This window comes from Sminthopsis crassicaudata, chromosome 2, assembly GCF_048593235.1.
Source record: "Sminthopsis crassicaudata isolate SCR6 chromosome 2, ASM4859323v1, whole genome shotgun sequence".
Classification (NCBI taxonomy): Eukaryota; Metazoa; Chordata; class Mammalia; order Dasyuromorphia; family Dasyuridae; genus Sminthopsis; species Sminthopsis crassicaudata.
The window spans coordinates 150,898,786-150,923,180 of record NC_133618.1 but is presented as its reverse complement, the minus strand read 5'-3'; the positions used below and the strand labels follow the sequence as shown (position 1 = coordinate 150,923,180).

General features: G+C 32.0%; 1 protein-coding gene across 4 annotated transcripts in view; it reads left to right on the top strand.

The window, feature by feature from the left end:
• ANAPC1 (anaphase promoting complex subunit 1) overlaps nucleotides 1–24,395 on the top strand; it is a 136,125-nt gene that overhangs the window by 73,356 nt on the left and 38,374 nt on the right. For all 4 annotated transcript variants that reach the window (XR_012486073.1, XR_012486074.1, XM_074287685.1 and 1 more), the window contains exons 30-39: nucleotides 6,680–6,771; nucleotides 8,384–8,518; nucleotides 8,752–8,834; nucleotides 9,944–10,022; nucleotides 11,001–11,075; nucleotides 12,818–12,894; nucleotides 13,421–13,511; nucleotides 13,601–13,654; nucleotides 14,225–14,418; nucleotides 22,552–22,638. Coding sequence is in view for 2 of the 4 variants with exons in the window: in XM_074287685.1 (XP_074143786.1) it covers nucleotides 6,680–6,771; nucleotides 8,384–8,518; nucleotides 8,752–8,834; nucleotides 9,944–10,022; nucleotides 11,001–11,075; nucleotides 12,818–12,894; nucleotides 13,421–13,511; nucleotides 13,601–13,654; nucleotides 14,225–14,418; nucleotides 22,552–22,638 (967 nt within the window). In the remaining 2 variants the exon portion in view is untranslated. The remainder of the gene's footprint in view (nucleotides 1–6,679; nucleotides 6,772–8,383; nucleotides 8,519–8,751; nucleotides 8,835–9,943; nucleotides 10,023–11,000; nucleotides 11,076–12,817; nucleotides 12,895–13,420; nucleotides 13,512–13,600; nucleotides 13,655–14,224; nucleotides 14,419–22,551; nucleotides 22,639–24,395) is intronic.

Here is a 24,395-nt window from a genome sequence, read left to right as displayed (position 1 = left end):
TAAAAGAGAACTGTGGCATAACATTCTACACTCTCTTCTGAATATTCAAATCATTAAATTACCTTCCTCTAGAAAGTCTTAGCACTATAATTTTGACTAACCCTATGTAAAGCAAATAAACCAAACTAAAACTAGAAATATGCAAGTACTTATGGCAAGGACAAGTCTCTCCCTGATAACCCCAGAATTATTAGCATCAAACAGCATTCCTCATTTAGGGAGACACACAGGCTTCCCTGTTCATGTCCTCTGCAGTTGGGGAACATCTCAGCCAGAGAATCTGTGGTCATTTGTGCATTTAACTCAGCTTCTGCTTATATAGGGAGTAGCAGTGCTCAGGACAGTCCTGCTGCCCATCCTAAGAGAGCACCCCAAGTCTGTCAGGGATTCAAAAGTGGGGCCTGGAGTAGCTCCACTTGTCCCCTCTCAAAAGAACAGGAGCTGCTATAAGAAAACAGATTTCTGAGCAGATTATTCACAGTTAGACCAAGGCAGGAAACCCTGAACTTTTAGAGGCCTGATATCAAACTGCAAGGTCCTTTGAGAATGCTGAAATACTAATTAAGGAACTGGGGTAACAGGAGTGGAGAAACAGATCAGAGAGACTGATAGTCCCAGGACAGGTGTCTGATTTCTGGTTGTTTCTAAAAAATAATCCAAAAACTGAGTCTGCTAGGGCAATTCCAAAAGAATAAAGGATTTCAAATTTAAAATATAACTAGCAAATCATAGTCCAGTAAATTTTAAGCAAGGAGTAAAAACGAAAAGGACTGTTTAAGGGATTTCTAACTCAATCAGAACTAATGAGATAGGGGGTGAGGGAGAAGTGCCTAAGAAAAATACATTAGTTTCCCCAATTTCCTAACCAGTTTCTTCCTCCCTTTTTTTCCTCATGGAAAGGAATTATCAAATAACCATTCTACATATAAATCCCAAGAGTGAATCAAAATTCCTATACATAATGTACTAGTACAGCAAGTTTCCTAAAAATCCCTCAAATATAAAGCAAGTTACACAGTTTTAACAAATCCCAGTTTTAATAAACCTTAAACACAGTAATACAGTTAAAATTTTAACAATAATTCAACCACTTTCCCACTCCCCTATATCAGTCCAGATTACATCAGGAGCAGTGGTCTCTCAAAAACTGCTTCATGCTGAGATTTAGGCAGAGAGGCTCAGTCCATGCAGGGGTTATGTGTGGTGTGGCCTGGTGTGCTGGCAATCAAAGCTGATCTAGGTCCCAGAAGCAAATCAATTTGACCAAAAAAACCAAAAACACACAAATCTAACAAACAAAGGTTAGAACAGACTGATAAAAAATGTGAAGAGGCCAGTATGAATTGGCCAGCAGCTTAAAAGGTTTTCTTCACAGGACAGGCAAATGGCTATCAGCTATATTCCCAATAGATAAAACAGCAATTAGACTTTTTATCCTTTCATTAGTTAGAAACCTTAATAAAACTTGAATATCCAGACACAATATCCAGTAACAGATAGATGATCAGATTAAATACTTATTTGTCCAAGTATTTAGGATATAATTATTATATATAACCAGGCTAGAAACAGCAAGATATGACATATAACCAGATTGGAAATAGCAAAGTATGACATAATTAAATTGCATTAACAGTTTCTATTGACTATTTCTCTCATCATAGAAATTAGTTATAGGAGGAAAAATGCAGCCATAACTATAACATAACATAAGCAATCAAAACTGATCCCTAAGCTCATACAGGATAAATAAGCCACTTTAACCCAGTTTACTCCAAATAATTGTCCCAATGGAGCTTTAAAACTCCCAAATAATATTAACTACAAGCCCAAGAAATTTTATCTCCAATAAAAAATCCCGTTAACCAAAGTTTCCTATAAATCCTAAACAGGTATTTACCGTAATCTTATATTTATAATAGTAAGAATTTGTCTCAGTAAGTTCACTTCTTTCATATCTAAGTAGACAGTTTCATAAGTGAACATTATACATACAAATCATTTTGCTTTAAAATACCCAGTACATAGACAAATATTCCAAATTGCATGTTGTCCATAACAGAAATATTTTCAAAAGGACAAAAAAAATATTATTTTCAGAGGCTCTTTAAATGACCTCAGGATGACCCAATACAATCATTGAAAACTTAGATAGAATATCCTAATACCACATAAAAGAATCCAAGAGGTTCTTAAAACTATTAAACTTTTAGAAACACCATAACCTCATGTTGATAACAGTAATAAATTTGTTTCAGTAAGTCCACAAGTTATCTTTCATATATAACAGAAACATTTTCAAAAGGGCAAGGAAAAACTATTTTCAGAAGCCCTTGAAATGATGGGTATAACCTCAGGATACAATTAATTAAGCTTATACAGAATACCCAATTCCACATAAAAGAATCTGAAAGATTTTTTTAAATATCCTTTAAACAGTAGAAGCTATTTGAACCAGCAAGGAGTTGCAGTTTGTTTTAAAAAAACAAAACTACACCATCTTAATGGGAGGAGAGGGATTAGATTGTCCCTTTCCATGTGGTCACCCTTCCCCCATTCCACCAAAGGAGTTTATGCTAATTGCTTTGAAACTCAAGCTGCAAAGTTTTATGCAGCTTGAGTTTCAAAGCAATTAGCATAAATTCCTTTTGTTCTACTGAGGCCTTATTAGGCTAGCCCAACCCAAGCCAAGCCTGAATTTTAAACTACTTCAAGGACAAACCTGATTGCCAGTTTTAAAAATACTTATAAATTATCACATGCAAATTTTATACTAAGTACAGTTGCAACATTGAAATAACCAATTCCCAAATTTCTTATTATTGTTCTTAAAATTTTAGCAGAGCTCTTAACCAACAGGACAGACAAGTCATACAGAACACACAAACATAGACTGCTCAGTTATAACATTAAACAAAACATTTACACACAAACCAGGGGCTATCTGGAAACCTTAGAATAACCCTGAGGGAAGTTGTTGCACTTCCAGAGTCTTCCCTCCCAGAATCCAAACTGAGCTTTTTTTCTAAGCCCCAGTTTGATGCATTTCTCTGCCTTTACAGAGAATGCCTAGATTAAAACCAAGTAGTACCAAAAGATACTCAGAACCAGATAGTGCCAAATAGCGTCCTATTGGCACTTCCCAGAGTTGTATGGCTTGTCAGCCCAACTTTTTCTGGAGACCAGATTTGCTAACAATCAGACCAGACAGAAAACTTATCCTGCAGGGATTTGAAACCAGATTCTCCCTTGGCCAAATGGAAGTATCCACCATCAGGCATCAGGCACAGTTGTGGCTAAAAATTGCTCTTTCCTGGAGGCTCTGGAAAAAAAATCCGTTTCTTTCACAACATGACTAATATGTATAAAATGATTGTATGTGTATAACCCTGAAAAAAAACTCAGTCAAACAAATGACTTTTTCTTTTTGCCAGAACATATCTGAAGAGGCATTACCAGTTTGCTTTAAACATTATATTCTTGAGTTCTAATTTTATCATTTTTTGCTAAACGTTTAGTTTACATTTTTGATATACCAAATTGTGACCACTGAATAATGCCCCCCCTTTTTTTTCTTTAAAAAATATTTTATTAGTACTTTTACAGAAAATATCTGGAAATACCCAATGTACCTTTTAAACCAGGGGTTCTCAAACTATGGCCCGCTGAGGATGTTTATGCAGCCCGCTGGGTTATGGCAAATGGGTTGAGGGAAGGAGACAGAGTGTGAGTTACTGTTTTTACTATAGTCTGGTCCTCCAAAAGTCTGAGGGACAGTGAACTGGTTCCCTATTTAAAAAGTTTGAAGACCACTGCTTTAAACATTTTTTAAATGTATTTAATTATTTTTAATGCACATTGCTTTATGAATCATGCTGAGAGAAAAATCTGAACAAATCCATGGGAGAGAAAAAAAAAGAAGTGAACATAACATAGCTTGTGTTGATTTACATTCAATCTCCATAGTCCTTTTTCTGGATGCAGATAACATTTTCTATCCACAGTCTATTGAGATTGCCTTGGTCAATGAACCATTGAGAAGAATCAGGTCTTTCATAGTTTATCATCACACATTCTTGCTGTTATTGTGTACACTATATTCCTGGTTCTGCTTGTTTTGCTTAGTATCAGTTCTTGTAAATCTTTCCAGGCCTTTCTAAAAATCAGCTTGTTGATCATTTTTTATAGAACAATAATATTCCATTACCTTCATATACCACATCTTGATCAGCTTCCACAAAAAGAGCTGCTACAAACTTTTTTTTTTTTTTAATACTGAGGCAGTTAAGTGACTTGAAGGGAAACAATTGACAACAGAAATAGAAGACTTCACTTTTTTTTTTTTTTTTTTTTTAAGCTGGGCAATTGGAGTTAAATGAGTTTCCCAGGATTACACAGCTAATAACTAGTATCTGAGGCTGGATTTGAACTCAGGTTCTCCTGATTCCAGGGCTAGTGCTCTATCCATGAAATAGAGTGGGAGAACAAATGAAAGATAAGTTTTTCAATGGAACTTACACTTACCCCATGAGGTTGGAGCATCCCCATAACTGGCAGGCTAAATCCTGAAAGGGACTTAGCACCCAAAAGAGTTAGCTATGATGAAAAGAAGGAGTTGGAAATCATAGTGGAGTAAGGGGAGATACCAAGAGGCATGGGGGAAGGGGAAAGAGAAAGACACCACAAGGTCAGGGTAGACTGCCCCAAAAGGAGGGCAGCAGCCATGGGATGGCCCACAAGTAGAGCTTAAAGGGAAAATTTAATCTCAGGGACATTCCTGGGATTTTTGACAGGGCATGGCAGGGTGAGATTGCTTGAGACAGAGGGTGGATCTCAGGAGTTTGATGTAACTTGGTTTTCAAACTGGACCAGCTCCCCAAATGTGAGCTAAACTCATTTCTGTCAGAGCCTTCTGCCTGCTTGCCCCAGGGATCAGTTCCTCTACTAACCACACCTAACCTCATTATAATGTTTGGATCTTTTCAAAACTCTACCAGTAAGGCATTATTGTCCCAATTTTCCTATATCCCCACCAACATTTATCATTAACTTTTACTGTCATCTTAGCCAATCTGAGAAGTGTAAGATCTTACTTCAGAATTATTTTTAATTGCATTTTTCTAACCAGTAGTGATTCAGAGCATTTTTTCACATGACTATATAGATTGTAAATGTACTCTTTTCCAATAGCATTTTAAAATAAACTATAAAGAATTATAAGTTTGTTATTGAAAAATAGCAAAAAAAAAAAAAAGTTTCTTTTAAATTCAAAGATATGAATTTTAGGAATCCCTGCTACATACTTTTTTTTTTGGTAACCTCATCAGCTGTCATGATTTTAACTATCATTTCTATACTAATTGACTCAGAAGTCTATATATCCAGCCTCAGCTTCTTCTCAGTTAGTTTTAGATTCCAGTTAGACATTTCAAACTCTGTTTCAGAAACATTTTAAATTCAACATATCTAAAACTGAACTCATTTTTTTAATGTAGACCTTTCCTCCTTATTAACTTTCTTGGTGCTTTTGAGAGCACTAGTCCTTCTAGTCACTCGGGGTTTGCAACCTTGATCTCATCCACCCCTTTTTTCATTCTATATATCTAAATCAGTTGCCAGATCTTGCTCTTTCTCCCTTCAAAACATTTCTTGTATCCTATGTCTCTCCCCACATATAATTACCATCTTAATTTAGATCCTGATCACTTCTTGCCTAGATTATTGCAACAGCACTTCCTCTTTCCCTTTACCTGATATTCCCTCTCATCCTTTAAGATGCTATATAGTTACTATCTTTCTTCATAAAGCCTCTCCTGATTCCTCATTCTTCCTATTCTTAATAGCTAGTGACTCCTTTACAATATATCTTCTGTTTAACTAGTTTGTAAATATTTGTATTTATTGACTTTATGTTGTACATGTTTTTATAGGAACTTGAATGTAAGTTCAATACAAGTAGGGATTATTTCATACTTTTCTTTTTATTTATACTGCCAGCACATAGTGGATACTTAGCTAATACTTGCTGATATTGATGGATACTTTTGAAATGCTATGTTTATTAGTTTATTTTGGTTTGTATTTTCTTGATTTTAAAATTTAAAACAATCTGTGTGACATTTCCACTGGATAGAGTAAAGTGCCAGGATTATTTTCTTGAGAAAACTGAAAGTGTTTTGGTTTTGTTTTAATGATTAATATGTTTACCATCATAGGATTGTTTGTTTTTCTTCCTCTGGCTGCAAATAATCTTTTCCAAGTAGATCTCTGTTCTATATAGATTTATAGTTATGTGAGGATAATTTTAAAAACTTAGTTTAAACAAACAATATAAGGAAAACAAAAACATTTAAGATAATTTTAAAGCTAATGTATCTTTCATAACTGAATTTTTTCCATTCATTTTTCCTCAAATTCCATGGTTCCATGTGACAGAGTTTACAAAGGGGCCAAAATGTGTAAATTAAAGAATTACTTAGGGTTTTCATTGTCTAGTAATTTGGTTATGGTAAGCATCATTTGTCACTTATCCACAAGTAATTTTTTGACTAGTCTAGTCATACATTAGTCATCAGCAGTATCAATTTCTGTTATAATTAGAAATTTAATGTCTTAAAAATTATTTACAATGTCAAAATGTTAGAAGAGCTATTTGAAATTTGTTTCTTATGTTTTAAAGGACGTCCCCCAGGTCCAGAAATGGAATATTGCACTGACAGGGAATCATATTCTTTAGCAGCTGGTTTGGCACTGGGCATGGTTTGCTTGGGGGTAAGCATTTTTTATCCTCAAAGTTTAGTTCTGAAATCTGTGTTAAAACAGTTGGTGTTATTTAATCTTTCTTAGAAACTCATTCTATCTTATTCCAACAGCTTAATTCTCAACTATTCCTTCATTTGTGGATTTTAAAGAAGTACCAAGTTTTTAGTGGGAGAATATCTGGGGATTAAATATCTGACTTAAAGAATCTTTTCTTTACTAACTGTTTATTTATGGAACAAGAGAACAATAAAAGGGAGTTGATGCCCAAACTAGAACTTAAATGCATAAATAATTAGACTGCAAACTGATGTTTTCACTCATCACTATGGGGGCAAAGAGCCTGAAATATCTAAAAGTATGTGGTATACACAGGTACACAGTAGCCTTCTCTTTGCTTGATTTGTATGTTTGATTTATATGTACATACATGTGTATGTTTAATTATATATCCATGAAGAGGCAGCTGGGTGACTCAGTGTAGTCAGGAAAATCTGAGTTCAAATCCAGCCTCAAATATATAATAAACTATAACCTTGGGCAACTCATTTTGTTTTAATTCACTGGAGAAGGAAATGGCTTTGCCACTCCAGTGTTTTTGCCAAGAAAACTACATGGCATGGACAGCATTGTTGTGCTATGATGGTACACAGAGTCACAAAGAGTCAAACAAGACTGAACAACAAATGTTTACATATGTATGTATGCACACAATTGTGTGCATATACATGTGTATTTCTATACTTAGATATGTATATGCATAAACACTCATACAAAATGGATGTATGTGTACATTTAAAATATAAATATTATACACATATTTATTAAATAATGGTATGAATCCTTTCATGCTATAGGAATGGACTCAGTTTTAGTCAGAGATTATATTTGACTAGATTTTTTTTACATTTAAAAACTTTTGTAGCTGATAGAGGACTGGAGCTCAGGAGAGAGACTAGAACTGGAGATATAAATCAGGGCATCATCTGCAAAGAAAATGAGCCCATGGGAATTGATGAAATCACCAAGTAAGATAGTAAACAGGAAGAACCAGAAGAGAGCCCAGGACAAAGACTTGAGGGACACTCATAGTAGCAGGTATAACATGAATGAAGAACCAGTAAAGGAGACTTAAAAAGACTAAAAATGTAATGGGCTGCAGCAAATTCTTCCCCTAACTGGAGATATTCATGAAGAGATTAGATTATCACTTTTTAGAAATGTCATAAGCAAGATTCATAATCTGGGGCCTGTGAACTTGTTATTAAAAATAATTTGTAAAATTCTATGCAAACCTTAAAACTATTGTGTGTTTTCTGCATTTAAAATCATTACTCTGAAAAGGAATCCTTTAGTTTCATTAGATTACCTGCGGGGACCTTGACCAAAAAATGAATAATCCCCCATTATAGAGGGTATTTATGTACTAGGGAAACATTGGACTAGAAGATGACTGAGGTTCTTTCCTTTTCAATATAGAGAGATGATCTGAAGTTTTGTTTGTTTTCTGAAGTGTTTGAGCACAGATTGTGGCTTATTTTTAGTTCATTTCTCAAATTAGTAGTTATGTTTTTTAATCCATGATAATTTGTTTTAAAATAGTTCTTTTTATTATTATTTCAAGCATGGTAGCAACCTGATAGGCATGTCTGATCTCAATGTACCTGAACAACTTTATCAGTATATGGTTGGCGGTCACAGGCGCTTCCAAGCAGGAATGCATAGAGAAAAACATAAGTCTCCAAGTTATCAAATTAAAGTAAGTCTATAAAGTAATGCAGATTGAAATGCAGATAAAAGTATTAGTTCTTAAATTTTTTATATTATTGGGGAAGCCATTGAAAATAAATATTTTTTGAGTGATACATGAATAAATTGGGGAATATGTTAACTAGCTAATTCCAATCAGAATTCAGAATAATTTTTTTAGAAAATAAATTCACAAGTCATGTATGTGAATTGGAATTGACTTCAAAAATTATCTTTTGATAGGAAGGTGACACAATCAATGTAGATGTGACTTGTCCCGGTGCAACTTTGGCTTTGGCGATGATCTACTTAAAAACTAATAACAGGTATTGTTGTTTATAAATTTGCCTCATTAAAAATTTCAGAGTAAAAAATGAAAAAAAAGTCTTTTATTTCTACTGTCATAAAGCAGAAAGCTCTTTAAATTCTTGTATTCTGGGTGAATCCCTAATTATCAACCCCTGCATACAGTATCATTTATATAGATTTTAGTTATGGGTCATAAATTTTGGATGTTAAAAAAAATCTGACATCCAATTCACAAATTTTAAAGTTTTTGAAATTTCTGTACTTACATATTTAATATTAGCAAAACAACATGTTGGGTCATTTATTTTAAAATAAGTCCAAATTCTCATCATTATATATAAAAATATTTGAAATCTTTTTTAACTTAACAAAAAAAAAAAAAAAAGAACCAAAAAAACCCAAAACTTATCATTAATAAGTTGCTTATGTGGTCCTACTTGGAGAATCCTCTTTCCTATCTCCAAACCCATCATCCAAAGCCTACTTCATATGTAATCTTCCCCCATAAAAATTGTGCTGATCCCCTCATTAATATAAAACCTCTTCCTTCTATTGGCCTCTTGTTACTTACTGTCCTCAAGAACAGGAAATGAATCTTCAATATTATACTGCTCTCAGTGGCTACTATTCTGCATTACAAACAATAGATGTGCAGAAAGCTTTCATTGCTTGGTTTTCATTGCAGATAATTTCAACAGAGCAAGAGTTTTCTTTACTGTGGGAAATTTTAGTTTAGCTGGGTAAATTAACTAAAGTGTCTCTATTGTGAGTTTAGTCAATTTTGTTAGGTTATTGTAAGTTTAAATAGAAACTATGAGAAGATTGGTTATTAAGAGGTTTTTCCCTATGTTCTGAGACTATTCTGCTCAATAATAATTAATCAACAAGTATCAGTTACAACTAGGTGTTGGGCACGATATGAGGAGCTGAGATTGCAAAGACAAAAATGAAGCATTGCCTTCAAGGGACTTTCTATTGGAAGATAGAATAAAAAATTAATAATTGAGCATAATTAACAAAATAGTTGAGTATAAGGATATTTTGTGATGGAAATTTTTGTTTGTGTTGCTTCTTTTATAGATTTGATTCCATCAGTTATCTTAATTATATTATTCTACTTAAACAGATCTATTGCTGACTGGCTCCGAGCTCCTGATACAATGTATTTGTTGGATTTTGTGAAACCAGAATTTCTTCTGCTGAGGGTATGTACTATGTTCCTCTAAATCCTAATGTGATGGCGACAGTGACCATTATTTCAAAGTTCAATTTGTGTATTCCTCCAAAAGACACTTCTATTGAACATTATAAAATCACTTCAGTAGTAAAAAGGGATTTAAAATATTGCCATTCTACTTAAGTTTATTTCTGTTTAAAAATATTACTTAAAAAATTAATCCTGAGTTTAAGAATTAATTTCTAGACGATTTTGATGAAGCCTGCCATTTTAGAAGAGTTTCTGTGGGAAAGGAATTGAGGGAGGGAGAGATTAGGTGAGAGTAACTTTCCTAAATTTTTTTCAAGAATGCCTGAAAGGGAATTGATAAAAGGCAATGTGTCCACATCTAGTCCTAGGAAAATTTGTTTTGAGTCTTCCTTTTTTATAATCAAGGGTGTTGGATATCCCCTCTGTTTTATCCTTTATCCCCACCATTTCCCAAGGAAGCACGTGTAGTAGAAAGAATAATAGACTGTGTTAGAAGACTCTTAAGAAAATCTCAGCTCTCATTTATTCACTGTGAGCCTGGGCAAATTACTTCATCTCTAAAACTTTCCTTAAATGTAGAATTGAGGAGATTTATAGTGAAGGTTTTATAAGTTCTCTATTTCTCTCACCACATAAAAGGAGGGATTATAATGTCAATATGCTTCCTGGCAGTTATCCCTCTAGGTGGCACTAAAATGTATCCCTATTTTCCTAATATATGTCACTAACATGCTGCTCATCTATTAAGTGCTATAACTGTGTGATTATATAACTGTTTATTACCAAAGAGCGAAGAGGCAACCAAGTGGTTCTTTTAATTAAGTTTCATATAGAAACTCTTGACTATCTGCAGTTTATCATAGGATTAGTTATTAGAAAATACCAGAAAGTCCTTTTAATTATTAGAATTATTATTCTTTCAAAACTTTATATACATTTTATTAACCTTGAACTTTTTCTAATCCTTTTCTTTAAGACCCTTGCTCGATGCCTGATTTTATGGGATGACATTTTGCCTAATTCCAAGTGGGTTGATAGTAATGTTCCACAAGTAAGTATATTTCTAGATTTTGTCAAATTTTTGGCAATGACAACCATTGCTCACAATTATGTAAAACATAATTATTTTAGTTTACAAAGTACTTTCTGCACAACAGCCCTATGAGGTAATATAGATACTGCTATTTCTATTTTAGAAAAAACTAATAATAAAATCAGTTTTTTATAGGTTATTGTTGTTGTTTTTTTTTTTTTTTTTAAATCACATTGTTCTGTGGAGTAAAAGAATGAAAGAATCATTGAGGTGCAAAAAGGATACAGGGAAATACCGATTAACTTGTAAATTTAAAGAATGAGGATAAAAAAAGATCTAGGAATTGAATTATTACTCCATGAGCTCTAAAGCTCCTGACCTAGAAGGAAATAACTGTCTTTTGTGGGAGAGAATAATAACGATGATGATGATAATGATATTTACATTGTGTGTGTATACTATGGACCACACACTTTGTTAAGCACTTTACAGTGATTTCAAGAACTTTCAAAATCCTTAAATAGATAGTAAAGCAATAATGAGAAATGGGGGGAGGTGAAGTTAAGACACACAATTGATTATGGATCAAATAATTCCAAAAAAATAGGCGTTGTCATCATTCTAACAGACAAGGCAGAAATCAAAGTCATGAGAGAGAAACATTGCATTGTGCTTAAAGGAATCATAGACAGTAAACCAATATGTTAAATACATGTTAATGAGTTTGGAAAATCCTTTATTGGATCATTCTCTTGTCAATAAAAATATATCCTAAGTCAATATGCATATTTAGTGCTATATCAATTCCAATACCAAAGGGGATACTTTATATAAACAAGTAGTAATAGAATTCATTTTGAGGAACAAAAGGCTTAAAATGTTAGAAGGAACAATGAAAAAAGAGTGAAAGGAGACTCATCCATATTTCAAATTAAATTATAGAGCAATAGTCATCTAAACTATGTTACTAGTGAAAAAAAATATATATAAATAAACTATTGAAATAGAGTAGATAAGGAATAGTAATAGTAGCTAGTATGAATAGAGCATTTTAGGGTTTGCAAAGTGCTTTATATATGTTACTTCATTTGGTCCTCAGAACAACCCATTTTACAGATGGGGAAACTGAAATTGAGAGAGGTTAAGCAACTTGCACCATGGATCACACAACTAATAATTATCTGAGGGAAGATATGAACTTAGATCTTTTTGATTCCATGGCCAACAGTCTGTCCAGTGTACTGCCTATCTGCCCTTAAGAGAAGGAAAACATTGGAAATAATAGATTCCAGAACCCCAATGTTTGATAAACTCAAGGAAAAATTATCTGGGGAAGAGCTGTAAACTAATTCACTGAAAAACAACTTTCCAGTAAGGAGTTTGGACTTTGAACTACATTGTTGATTCTTTTTCAGTGAGAATTAGCTTATCTTTTCTCTCTTCCTAACCTCTAATTCCATTCCCATTATAATCTTTTCCTAAGAAAAGGGTCACTTCCAAATTCCAGGAAATATTTAATTAAAAGTTACATATTCTTTTGTAAATTTAGGTTTGGATTTGATAATCACATATAATTGGATTAGTTAAGAATAAAAAGGATCAAAGGATGAGATTAAAATATGGATACTATAATAAAATGATTTGAGAAAACTTAATATCTGTATATATACATGGCATGTCATTTTTTTTTTTTTTCACATAAATGTGCAAGTTGAAAACCAGTCACAAATATCTAAGGATGATTACTTTATACTTGACAGATCATAAGAGAAAATAGTATTTCTCTTAATGAAACTGAAATACCATCCTCAGAGGATCTGAACTTGGAAACTCTGGCGTAAGTACTGTAATATAAAAGAGTTGAAAAATGCAATTCCTATTCAATACATACTCTTTATTTTATAAATTTAATTTTACATATTTTAGTTGATGAAAATGTTCCTCCTGTCTTCCCCATTGATAAAAAAAATAATAATAAAACCAAATATACATATTGTATATTTATATATACAATAACAAATATACATAGCAAAGCAAAACAAATTCCCATATGGGCCATGTCCAAAAGATAAATGATACCTACTCTTTAAAATAAAATGTATATAAAAATATAAAAGTAGTATGTAAAAATGAGAGACAATTAAGTTCACTTTCTTTTCCCCAAACATAATTAAATACATTCATGACTGAAGATAAATGTCATGCATGTTCCCTAAAGCTTTGTCCTTGGCCCTCTTTTCTTCTGCCTTTATGCTCTCTCATTTGCTTTTGCAGATTCAATATTCATTTCTCCTTAGTCTCTTTCTTATGTTCCAAGTATACTTTTAAACAAAATTTTTAAAGTTTTTTTCTTCTATTTTTAGGCAAGCACATGTCTATATAATTGCTGGAGCTTGTTTATCTCTGGGTTTCCGATTTGCTGGTTCAGAAAACTTAGCAGCATTTAATTGTTTGGTAAGATGTTTCTCTCTTTACTCTATTCCTAAATAACCTTTAAAATATCATTTTTGATTTTGAAAATTTCCTCTTCCCCTTTTTTATAGTATAAGTTTGCAAAAGATTTTATGAAGTGTTTGTCTGCACCCACAGCTTCAGTGGTAAGTTTGTTTCTTATTCCATTATAAATATAATGAAACTCTTAATAATGCATATTCATAGAGATTAAGGAAAAATTCAGTGATATTTTACTGCCACATTATTAATTATAACTTTTGTATTGCAATTTAGAATGGAGTTACTTATTTCTCTTTTTTCTGTTGTTAATGCTACTTCTCTCCTAAATGGGGTAGGTAGCAGATTATGTAAAAGAGATTAAATAAGAAAATGCCTCATGTCTGATTTGCTCTATAGAAACTCATGCAATGTTAATGTATATTAGTTCTTACATTTTAATTTCTTTAGTTAACCATGCTCTTTCCATAGAATTCACTTAAATTTTCATTTGTTAAGCATCTATCATTTGCCAGGCAGTATTAGGCACTAAATCATTTAAGACCCAGTTCTTGTCCTTGAGAATTTTCTAATCTATTGATCCATTGACAATACTGTGTTTCTTACAGAAATTACATAAATTTGCAATTCTCTAATGTTGGCCAATTTAGATGTGATTATAAAGAAGTATAGCGATAATAATTTTAATATTGTGACTTCATTTATTGTACCTCAAGACAGGCCATTATAACCTGGAAACTTGCCTAAGCGTTGTGCTCCTCTCTCTTGCCATGGTGATGGCTGGCTCTGGAAATCTGAAGGTTCTCCAGCTTTGTCGCTTCATGCACAAGAAGACTGGTGGAGAAATGAACTATGGTTTCCATTTGGCTCATCATATGGCTCTTGGGCTTCTCTTTTTAGGAGGAGGCAGGTAATAAATGAAGTTTTTTTGAAATACTGGTTCCTGAAAGAAAAGTTTTTTAATTTTTCATGTTCATGGGAGATTTTGATAAAAAATGTTACTCCTTAGTTTTGACAGTGAACTACAAATAATTCAATAATTTGGATTAGGGTTTTTTTTTTAAGACTATATTGTAGTCTATATTTTTTTTAATAGTTTTTATTTACCAGATATATGAATAGGTAATTTTACAACATTGACAATTGCCAATTTTTTTCCTTCCTTCTCCCCTCCCCCCATGGCAGATTGACCAATACATGTTAAATATGTTAAAGTATAAATTAAATGCAATATATGTATACATATCCAAACAGTTGTTTTGCTGTACAAAAAGAATCGGACTTTGAAATAGTGTAAAATTAGCCTGTGAAGGAAATCAAAAATGCAGGCGGACAAAAATAGAGGAATTGGGAATTTGAGCATAGTTCCAAATTGCTCTCCAGAATGGCTGGATGTATTCACATATATTGTAGTCTATTGAAAGTAATCTTTTTTAATATATTTGCTAGCAAATACATAAATAGATTTATATCTGTATCTGGCTGCACACCTGCATGCATACACACACACACACACTCTGAAGTCTACTTATTTTATTAATTTGAAGGATTTTAGTTCCTGAAAGTAAATTATAATATATTATTGAACATTTAACTGTTATTTAAACCAAGAATTGTAATTTGAAATTCTTTGTTAGAATGAAAAATAAAAACTGGCTTTTGTGGTTGCTCCCCCCCCCCCCAAAAAAAAATAGTCATACTTTAGAACATATGCTTCCTTTCATGTTGATAGCAGTTTTTTTTATCGTTGGATAAAACCTGCCAGAATTCTTAAGGAAGATAAAAAAATGTTGTACAGTATGTTTATTTATTTGGAGATTGTAAATAAGAAAAATAAATTATTTATCTGCAGCTAGTTGACCTATATAATTTGCCATATTTGTCAGAATATAGGTCCCCTTTTTTAATCCCTATATGGCTTTCATAGATTCTGAAGGGGCTAAGGTATTGTCAGATTTTGTTTTGGTTTGTTTTTTAAATTTATGCCTAAATATTTTTTTCTGTTTTAAGGGATTTCATTTTATAAATGTGTCCTAAATTTGAAGGTATAAGGTTGGCATGGGGCTGATACATTATATCTCAGGTCAATTCATTATTTAATTTAATTACATACTGCATAATTTAATTATAAATGTACTAAAATCAAAAGTATATGTGACCTTAGATGATTGGCATTATTATTTGCAGAATTTTACTTCCAACTAGAAACTGGAATAAAGAAGTAATAAAGAAAAGTTAAATGATTCATTTTATTTTTACTAACAATTTCCACATACATATGATAAAATGTATGTGTGGCATCAAAGGAGTTCACAATTAATATAAGTCCTGCCTCAGTGATCTTAGTATAAATACATGGCACCCTGAAAAATTATGAATTGAAGTAATCTTTCCACTGTACTTGGTATATTCAAGTTCACATATCAAAATGATAGTTTTCTGGCTTAATCAAGCCTATGTCATTAAGAAGAAATAAATCAAAAGCTGAGAAATGGGCCCTACAAAGAAAATTTCAGAGAATGAGCAAATGTTAATTCTTAAAGAAGAATCATACGGGAATGCCATTTAGATATATAACGTAGAAACTGAAGGATGGAATAATTGTAGTTTTGTATGTCTGCTCTTTTTTGGTGTGTACTTTCTTTTAGCACTTATTAACTATTAATTGAAAATGCCTTTTGAATTCCAAAGTTCCATAGATTGCATTTTTATTGTTGCTGCTTAAATTATGACTCGACATTAATGCATTGCTCTAATCACAGACCTATATGTGCCCTGGGCCTTGAACTTAGTTTTTCTTTTTTTTTTAATTTTCAGATCAGTGTTCTTTCTGTTCTCTGCTGCCTTTCATTTGTTATACTATTGAATTTAATCCATCTGAATATCTTTCTCTTGGTGATAGAATTTAGGTTAAAAGAGATATCTGTTCGGAAATATTTAATGAGTAGAAATATGAAAGTAAAATTCATTTGTCACTTTTGTGGTTATCATAGCTTGTCTAATTAAAAAATTCTATTGATTAAAAAAAAAAAACCAAATGTAATATTGAGGGGAAGATTTGATTCTACTTTGGGTCCATTGCATAGTTTATGTCAGTGACTTTGAAGAAATCACTTAGCAATTTACTTAACTGTAAATTGGGTATGAGAGATGTTTTGGATAGAAAGCCAACCTTGGAATCAGGAAAATTCGTCTTCTAGTCCCACCTCTGACACCAGTTGGCTCTTTGATCCTTCATGTCCCAGGCAAAGAAGACAATAAATTGAATGCTTTTCATAGAACATGTACTTAATAAATATTTGTTGTAATAATGTAATCCCCTTTCTGTCTTGCCATACCTTTTCCCTTTGAGTCGTTGTGCAGGCACATACTCATACACACACACATGCATGCATTTTGGTATTTCTATATCTTCTGTGCATGTTTTTGGTGTCCATGGCCCTCGCTAATTTTGAAAAGCCCAGGGTCAGCAATTATGATTAATTGTTATGAAATTAAAATGAAAGTTTTTTTGTGCAGCATGATAATTGCGGATATATATATATACACATATATATATATATATATAAGAATTGTACATGTTTAAGAAATATTAGGTTACTTCTGTTTAGGAGAGAGATGAGGGAAAAGAGGAAGAAAAAATTCCAAACACAAGGTTTTGCAAGGGTGAATGTTGAAAACTATCTTTACATATGTTTTGAAAAGAAGCTGTTCAAGAATAATTACTTTAGATATAAAATATGCAGTTGCAATCTGATGCATAAAAATTTAACTTGAAATTGTCACAAATTCTATTGCTCTCATTGAAGAATATTAGTTTTAGGTAATTCAAATTCTACTTCAGGGGGAAACTTGAGAAATAAAACAACACAAGAGTATGTAGAGTTGGAAAAGACCTAGAGGCTATTACTGTAACCCCCACATTTTACAATTAAAAAACCCAAAGGCCGTACAAGTCATAAATAGGAAAAGAGAGATTCAAACCCAGACCAACTTTTTTTTTTTTCTGAAACACATGATGATCATGCTTTTCATTTAATGTTACTAATTTGATATAAAAGAATTAAATATGGTTCAAGGATGGAAGTATAGAAAATAGTGGTGGCGTGTTTGTGACATAGGATGAATTGAAGTGTGCTATCTGTAACCTAAGACTCTTATTAGTCTAATAGCTTATCTGTATGGCAGCTAAGTGGTATAGTAGATAGAGCTCAGAACTTGGGTTTAACCTGTCAGATTGGCTAAGATGATAGGAACAAATAATGATGAATGTTGGAAGGAATGTGGGAAAACTGGGACACTAATACATTGTTGGTGGAGCTGTGAAAGAATCCGGCCATTCTGAAGAGCAATCTGGAATTATGCCCAAAAAGTTATCAAACTGCATACCCTTTGATCCAGCATTGCTGCTATTGGGCTTATATCCCAAAGAAATACTGAGGAGGGGAAAGGGATCTGTATGTGCCAAAATGTTTGTGGCAGCCCTTTTCGTACTGGCTAGAAACTGGAAGATGAATGGATGTCCATCAATTGGAGAATGTTTGGGTAAATTATGGTATATGAAAGTTATGGAATATTATTGCTCTGTAAGAAATGACCAGCAGGAGGAATACAGAGAGGCTTGGAGAGACTTATATGAACTGATGCTGAGTGAAATGAACAGAACCAAAAGATCACTGTACACTTCAACAACAATGTTGTATGAAGATGTATTCTGATGGAAGTGGATATCTTCAACATAAAGAAGATCCAACTCACTTCCAGTTGATCAAAGATGGACAGAAACAACTACACCCAGAGAAGGAACACTGGGAAGTGAATGTAAATTGTTAGCACTACTGTCTATCTACCCAGGTTACTTATACCGTCGGAATCTAATACTTAATGTGCAACAAGAAAATTGGATTTACACACATATATTATATCTAGGTTATACTGTAACACATATAAAATGTATGGGATTACCTGTCATCTAGGGGAGGGAGTGGAAGGAGGGAGGGGATAATTTGGAAAAATGAATACAAGGGATAATGTTATATAAAAAATTATCCATATATACTGTCATAAAAAAATTATAATTATAAAATTAAATTTAAAAAAAAAAAGAACTTGGGTTTAAATATGGCAGACCTTTTCTAGTTGTGTGACTCCAGGCAAGCCACTTAGCTTCTTTGAACCTCACTTTCCTCATTATAAAATAGAGATAATAATAGCACTTAACATCCCAAGATTGTTGTGAGGATGAAATGAGGAGATATATAAATATTAACTAATGTAATGAAACCATTGCAATTTCAAACAAAAATATACAAAAAGCAACATAATTGCTTAGTTAATTAAAGAAATAGTTGTTCCTGTGAGCAGCAACATGGTAGAGTAGACATTGTCTCCAATCTCCATGAACTCTCAAACCTCTTCAAAACATAAGTTATGCGCCAAAGATAAAGTAAATTTGGTTGTTTCCATGGTTTAAAACACCCAAAATTCAAAAACAGTTTAAAGAAGAAAAAAAAATCTTAAAATCCAGGAACTGAGGATCGCTGACCCTGAGTTTGCTTAGCACCATTTCCTCCTCACACTACTGATGATTAGACTACATGAGGAGGTCCAAAAACACAACGCAGGCTTACATCAAAACACACCTCTATGCTCCTTTTTCCCTTTCATCTTTCCAGTTCCTTAAAGGCTTAAGCTTCAGATTGCAGAGATTTGCTCTAGCTTTGACAGCCAAATTCCTCACTATCTGAATTCATAAATATAACTTCATCTGAGTTTCAAGAATGCACAGACAGTAACACTGTCTATGCATTCTTAGCAGAATTCGGCATTTGGCAGATTTCATTATCCCTTCATCAGTTTTGGATAGCTAACTAAAAGGTAAACAAATGGGAAAATATTGAACTGAACAAATTTATAGAGAAACTATACTTTAGACTTTATGGTGCCTTCTAAATGGGGCAATAAAATAATACGTGTGTGTGTGTGTGTGTGTGTGTGTGTGTGTGTGTGTGTGTATTTCTGTACTGCATGGAATTTTTTTTTTCCACTTGAATTGACCCTGCATTTTGGCACAGAAATATTGTAAGCAAATATAAAAAGGCAAAAATAGTCAATATGTCCTTTATAATCCATAATGGAATTAGAATAGAAATTGATACAAGGGTGACAAACAAAATGTATAGATCCAAATGGAGACTTAATAATTAAATTTTAAATAATGAGTGAATAACTATATAAAAAAAATGAGTAGCATTTTACAAAATCAAGTAGCATATTAAAATTTCTAAGATTCAGATAAAGGGGTTCCTTAGGGGGAAATAACCATAGTCTTAAAATTAACAATTAAGGCACAATAGAAAAAGAAGAGATAAATGAACTAAATAAATATTAGAAAATCAAGTAAACAAGAACAAAAAGGTTTGGAGATATTAAAAATTATAGAGTAAATGGATAAATAGAAAACAGCTTTATAGAGATGATAACTAAGACTAAAAGCTAATTCATTGAATAGATTATTAAAATTGATAAACCCTTACCTAATTTGATTAAAAAGAACAAATCAATAAAATAGCAAATGTGCAAAGTAAAATCATAGCAAAACCAGAAGAAATTAAAATTATCAGAATATATTTTGCATTTATATGCTAACCAAGCTGAAAGCAAAAGAAATAAAAAATATTTTTTGTTTTACTTTTTATTGGTTTTTTTCCTGTACTTTTTATACATGTCCATTTTTTTTTTTAATACACATTTCTTTATGAATCATGTTCGGAGAGAAAAATCAGAGCAAAGGGGAAAAACCACAAGAGAAAAAAAGAGAGAAAGAAGGGGGAAAAGTGAACATAGCATATATTGATTTACATTCAGTCTCCATAGTCCTCTCTCTGGATGCAGATGGCATTTTCTATCCAAAATTTGTTGGAATTGCCTTGGATCACTGAACCATGGAGAAGAATCAAGTCTTTCATAGTTGATCATAACGTAATCTCACTGTTACTATGTACAATGTATTCCTGGTTCTCTTTATTTCACTCAGCATTAATTCATGTAAATGTTTATAGGCCTTTCTAAATCGGCTTGTTCGTCATTTTTATTTGTTCTATAGCATCATTTTATTGTTCTATAACAATAATATTCTATTACTTTCATATATTATAATTTATTCAAGCCATTCCCTTGTTGATTGGTTTCTACTCATTTTCCAGTCAAAGGGCTACTAGAAACATTTTTGCATATATGGGTCCTTTTCCCTCCTTTATGATTTTCTTAGACTAAAGACTCATTAGTGGCACTGATGGATCAAAGATTATGCACAGTTTTATAGCTCTTTGGGCATGAAAATATTTTCAAAAATAGGAAATATTCAAACTCTTGGAAGACAGGTAGAAAATTTAAATAATGCTGGCTTAGAAAAGAAAATAGATCCAACTGTAAATGAACTAACCCACCATTACTAGTTTTTCTTTCCCCCTGAAAATCTCCTGGATTTGAAGAATTCATAGGAGAAATCTATTAAAGATTTGAAGAAGGGTTTGTACCAATACATCACAAATTATTGTTTTAAAAATTACGAAAACACTCTACCAGAGTCCTTTTATGCTACAAATACAGTCCACTACCCAAATCTGGGAAAGATAAATTACAGAAAGATAATTGTAGGCCATGTCATTAATGAACATTGATTTAAGTTTTTAAAATTAAATCCTATCAGACCACAGTTGTCCAAAGAACTCATTCTTTATGATCAAGTGGAATTTATACCAGGAATGTGAGGATGGTTCAACATTCTATATAGTCATAACAAAATACAAGAAACAGTAATAGATTGGTAATCTCCTTCCAGATAACCACAGAATGCATAAAATATTTGGTGACTGACCTCATAAAGTACACAAAAGACCTGTATAGACTCAATTACAAAGCATTCCTTAAAGAAATAAACAAGAATCTAAATAGGTATATGAATTTTTATTCCTCATGACTTGACAGTGCCAATATGGTTAAGATGGCAATGCTACCAAAATTAATGTATACTTTAGTACTGCACCAATTAAGTTATCAAGAGGATACTTTACAGAACTTGTTACAATTTATTTAAAAAAGAAAAGAAAGAAAAATTATATATTAGAACATTAAGAGAAAAGAAGTAAGAACTGTTACTTTTAGATCTTGCACTATATCAGAAATCGTCAGAATCATCTGGTATTAGTTAAGGAATAGGGGAATAGATTATTGATACAGAGTAGAAAAAGGAAATTCAGAAATAATGGAACCCATTAAGCCAGTGTTTAACAAAGTAAAAAACATACGCTGCCTAAGCAAGAACTCTATATTTGATTAAAAATGTTTTGGAAAGCTATAAAGCAGTTTCACAGAAATTGTAGATCTAAACCAACCTCTTAGATCATATGGTACATTCTAAATGCATATGTGACCATAGTATTAATGATCATTAAAAAGATTAGAAGAGAAGCAAATTCTGTTCCTTTTATATGTAAATATAGAATTTGTAAAAGTTATTATTACTTGGTTTTGTGTTTAACTATTCAAAAATTTTGATAATGTGATTTCATTTTTCTTTATATATTTTATTACAATATGCTGAAGAAGAAAAATATGCTATTTCAAGCTTAAAAGAGTTTTTATTCCTTTCTGGCCCATTAGAATATGAGAGTAAATATGCTACTTATACTACTCTTAATATTTGTGAGGTTTTCTGGGTACATGTTTGGAGAACTTCAAAATTTGGAGAAACTTTGTTTCTTTTTGAAAATTAAATTGAAAAGATTTTGAAAATAGATAAATAGAAACTTTATTATTTTTGGAATTATACTTCTTTATTCTAGGGAATCATTAGTTGGCTTTGTTTTCACTAATTCTAAAATGTCTCTTAAAGAAAGCTTTTTTTGATTTGGAATATATTTGTGCATCCAACCGATAATCTTCCAAATTGCTACAATATCCAAACTGAGTTTTTCAGCAGTAGCTTGCAAACTGGGTCAGCTACAATATCTGTAATAAAGTTTTGAATCTTGTTTTGCAGATATTCCTTGAGTACTTCAAATTCTTCAATTGCTGCTCTTCTTTGTGCACTTTATCCCCACTTTCCAGTTCATAGCACTGACAATAGGTGAGTTTGATGATATATTCAGTGTTCTGTTTTCATAAATTATTTAAGGAGAAGTTTTCTAATTGCTTTTAGTTTCATAGGAATGTAGTTTTAAATTTTCAAATATGTAAACAATGGTCCTTTCATTTTAAGAGACATTTCTTATTTCACTTTTTACAAGTTTACTTTCTCATATCTGAATTTACCTTTCAGATTTTTAAATCTTGGGGTTTATGTAGAGATTTCAAGGTGTCTGTAAACTTGAAAAGGAAAAAATTGTACTATTATTGCATCATAATTAGTTTATATATACATGTTTCATATATGTGTGTGTGTGTGTATGTTTGTCTTTAAGAACATTTTGAGAATAGATATATCCATATAGTTCAGATTGCCACAGGGTTCCAAAATTCCTACCTTAAGATAGAGCAGGATGTTGTCAGAATCAAAACTATTCCTAATTAGCCATTTTTCCAGTTGGTTACTATTGGAAAACCAGCTTAAAATGCATAATGTATTAATGCTGGGTTAATAGATTTCTTTGTGTTTTAAAAGTCTTTTATAATTTTTCTGTGTAATGGTTTATTAAGACTTCAAATATTAAATATCCTAAAGGAAGTTTTTGGAATTAGTTTCCTATAATAGTTTTATTAGACATACATGATCAACAAGGTATCTTTAATCATTTTCTGTATCACTATTTTAAAAATTAATATTTTGAACTGTTTGATAACATTAAATTTTGCTTTCTATATTTTTATTACATCTTATGTATTACATAAATGTAAATATATAAATATACATGCAAATATTATATGTGTGCATATATATGCTATATTTTAAAAGTTATTCTATTTATTTCTAGATATCTGAATTAATGGCAGGTATAAGATCATAAATTATAGAATATGGTGGATCACTTATATATTTTTTTATTTGTTATTTTAGGAAACCAGGTAATTTACATATTTCCCACCTTAACTACCTTGCATAACCTTCTGAATGAATTTAGCCCTTAATCCCTGTTAACTCTTCTCTATTACTGGCGGCTTTGGGCCCTGTTGGAAGTCCCTATTTGCCATGATAAATAGAATTGATTATGATGTGAAATATTTATTAACATCTTATGCTCAAGTGGCCACATTTTCTCTATCACCTGGTTAATATGACCAAATTTGATACATAAGTTTCAACATATTTTTGAAATTACCTTTTCAAAAATGACAGTACTGAATGGTATGAGAAATAGGAAAATTATGTTCTTTTATTACTCGGTAGAAATAAAATATGAAAGAAATTCTATTTTTCTAGTACAATAAGTAACTTAAACTTGTTTACGCCTACTCTCTTTGGGATTACTAACTTATAAATAAGATGACTTCTGGTTTTTTTAGGTGCTAACAAGTATGTTTACCTAGTAACATGAATGACAGTACCCTGAGCATAATCATAGTTTTCCTTTTATCATAGAAAAGTATTTTATAAGTTCAGCGGTTAGGTGGAAGATGTAATATATTCCTTCTCCTTGAGAGAAGGAATTATTTCATTTTTGTCTATATATCTTTTACATCAAGCTTGGTGCTTGGAGGAGTCTTTGAGGCCATAGAATTCTATCTAACCTTTTCATTTTACAGATGAAAAAATTGAGACTGAAAAAAGTTAAGTGACTTGTCCACAGACACATAGGGAGTAAGTAGCTTTATGCGGATTTAACTCCTGGCCTTTTGACTCTGCATCCAGCCTTCTCTCATAGTGAATAACTGGCAATAAAAAACAGC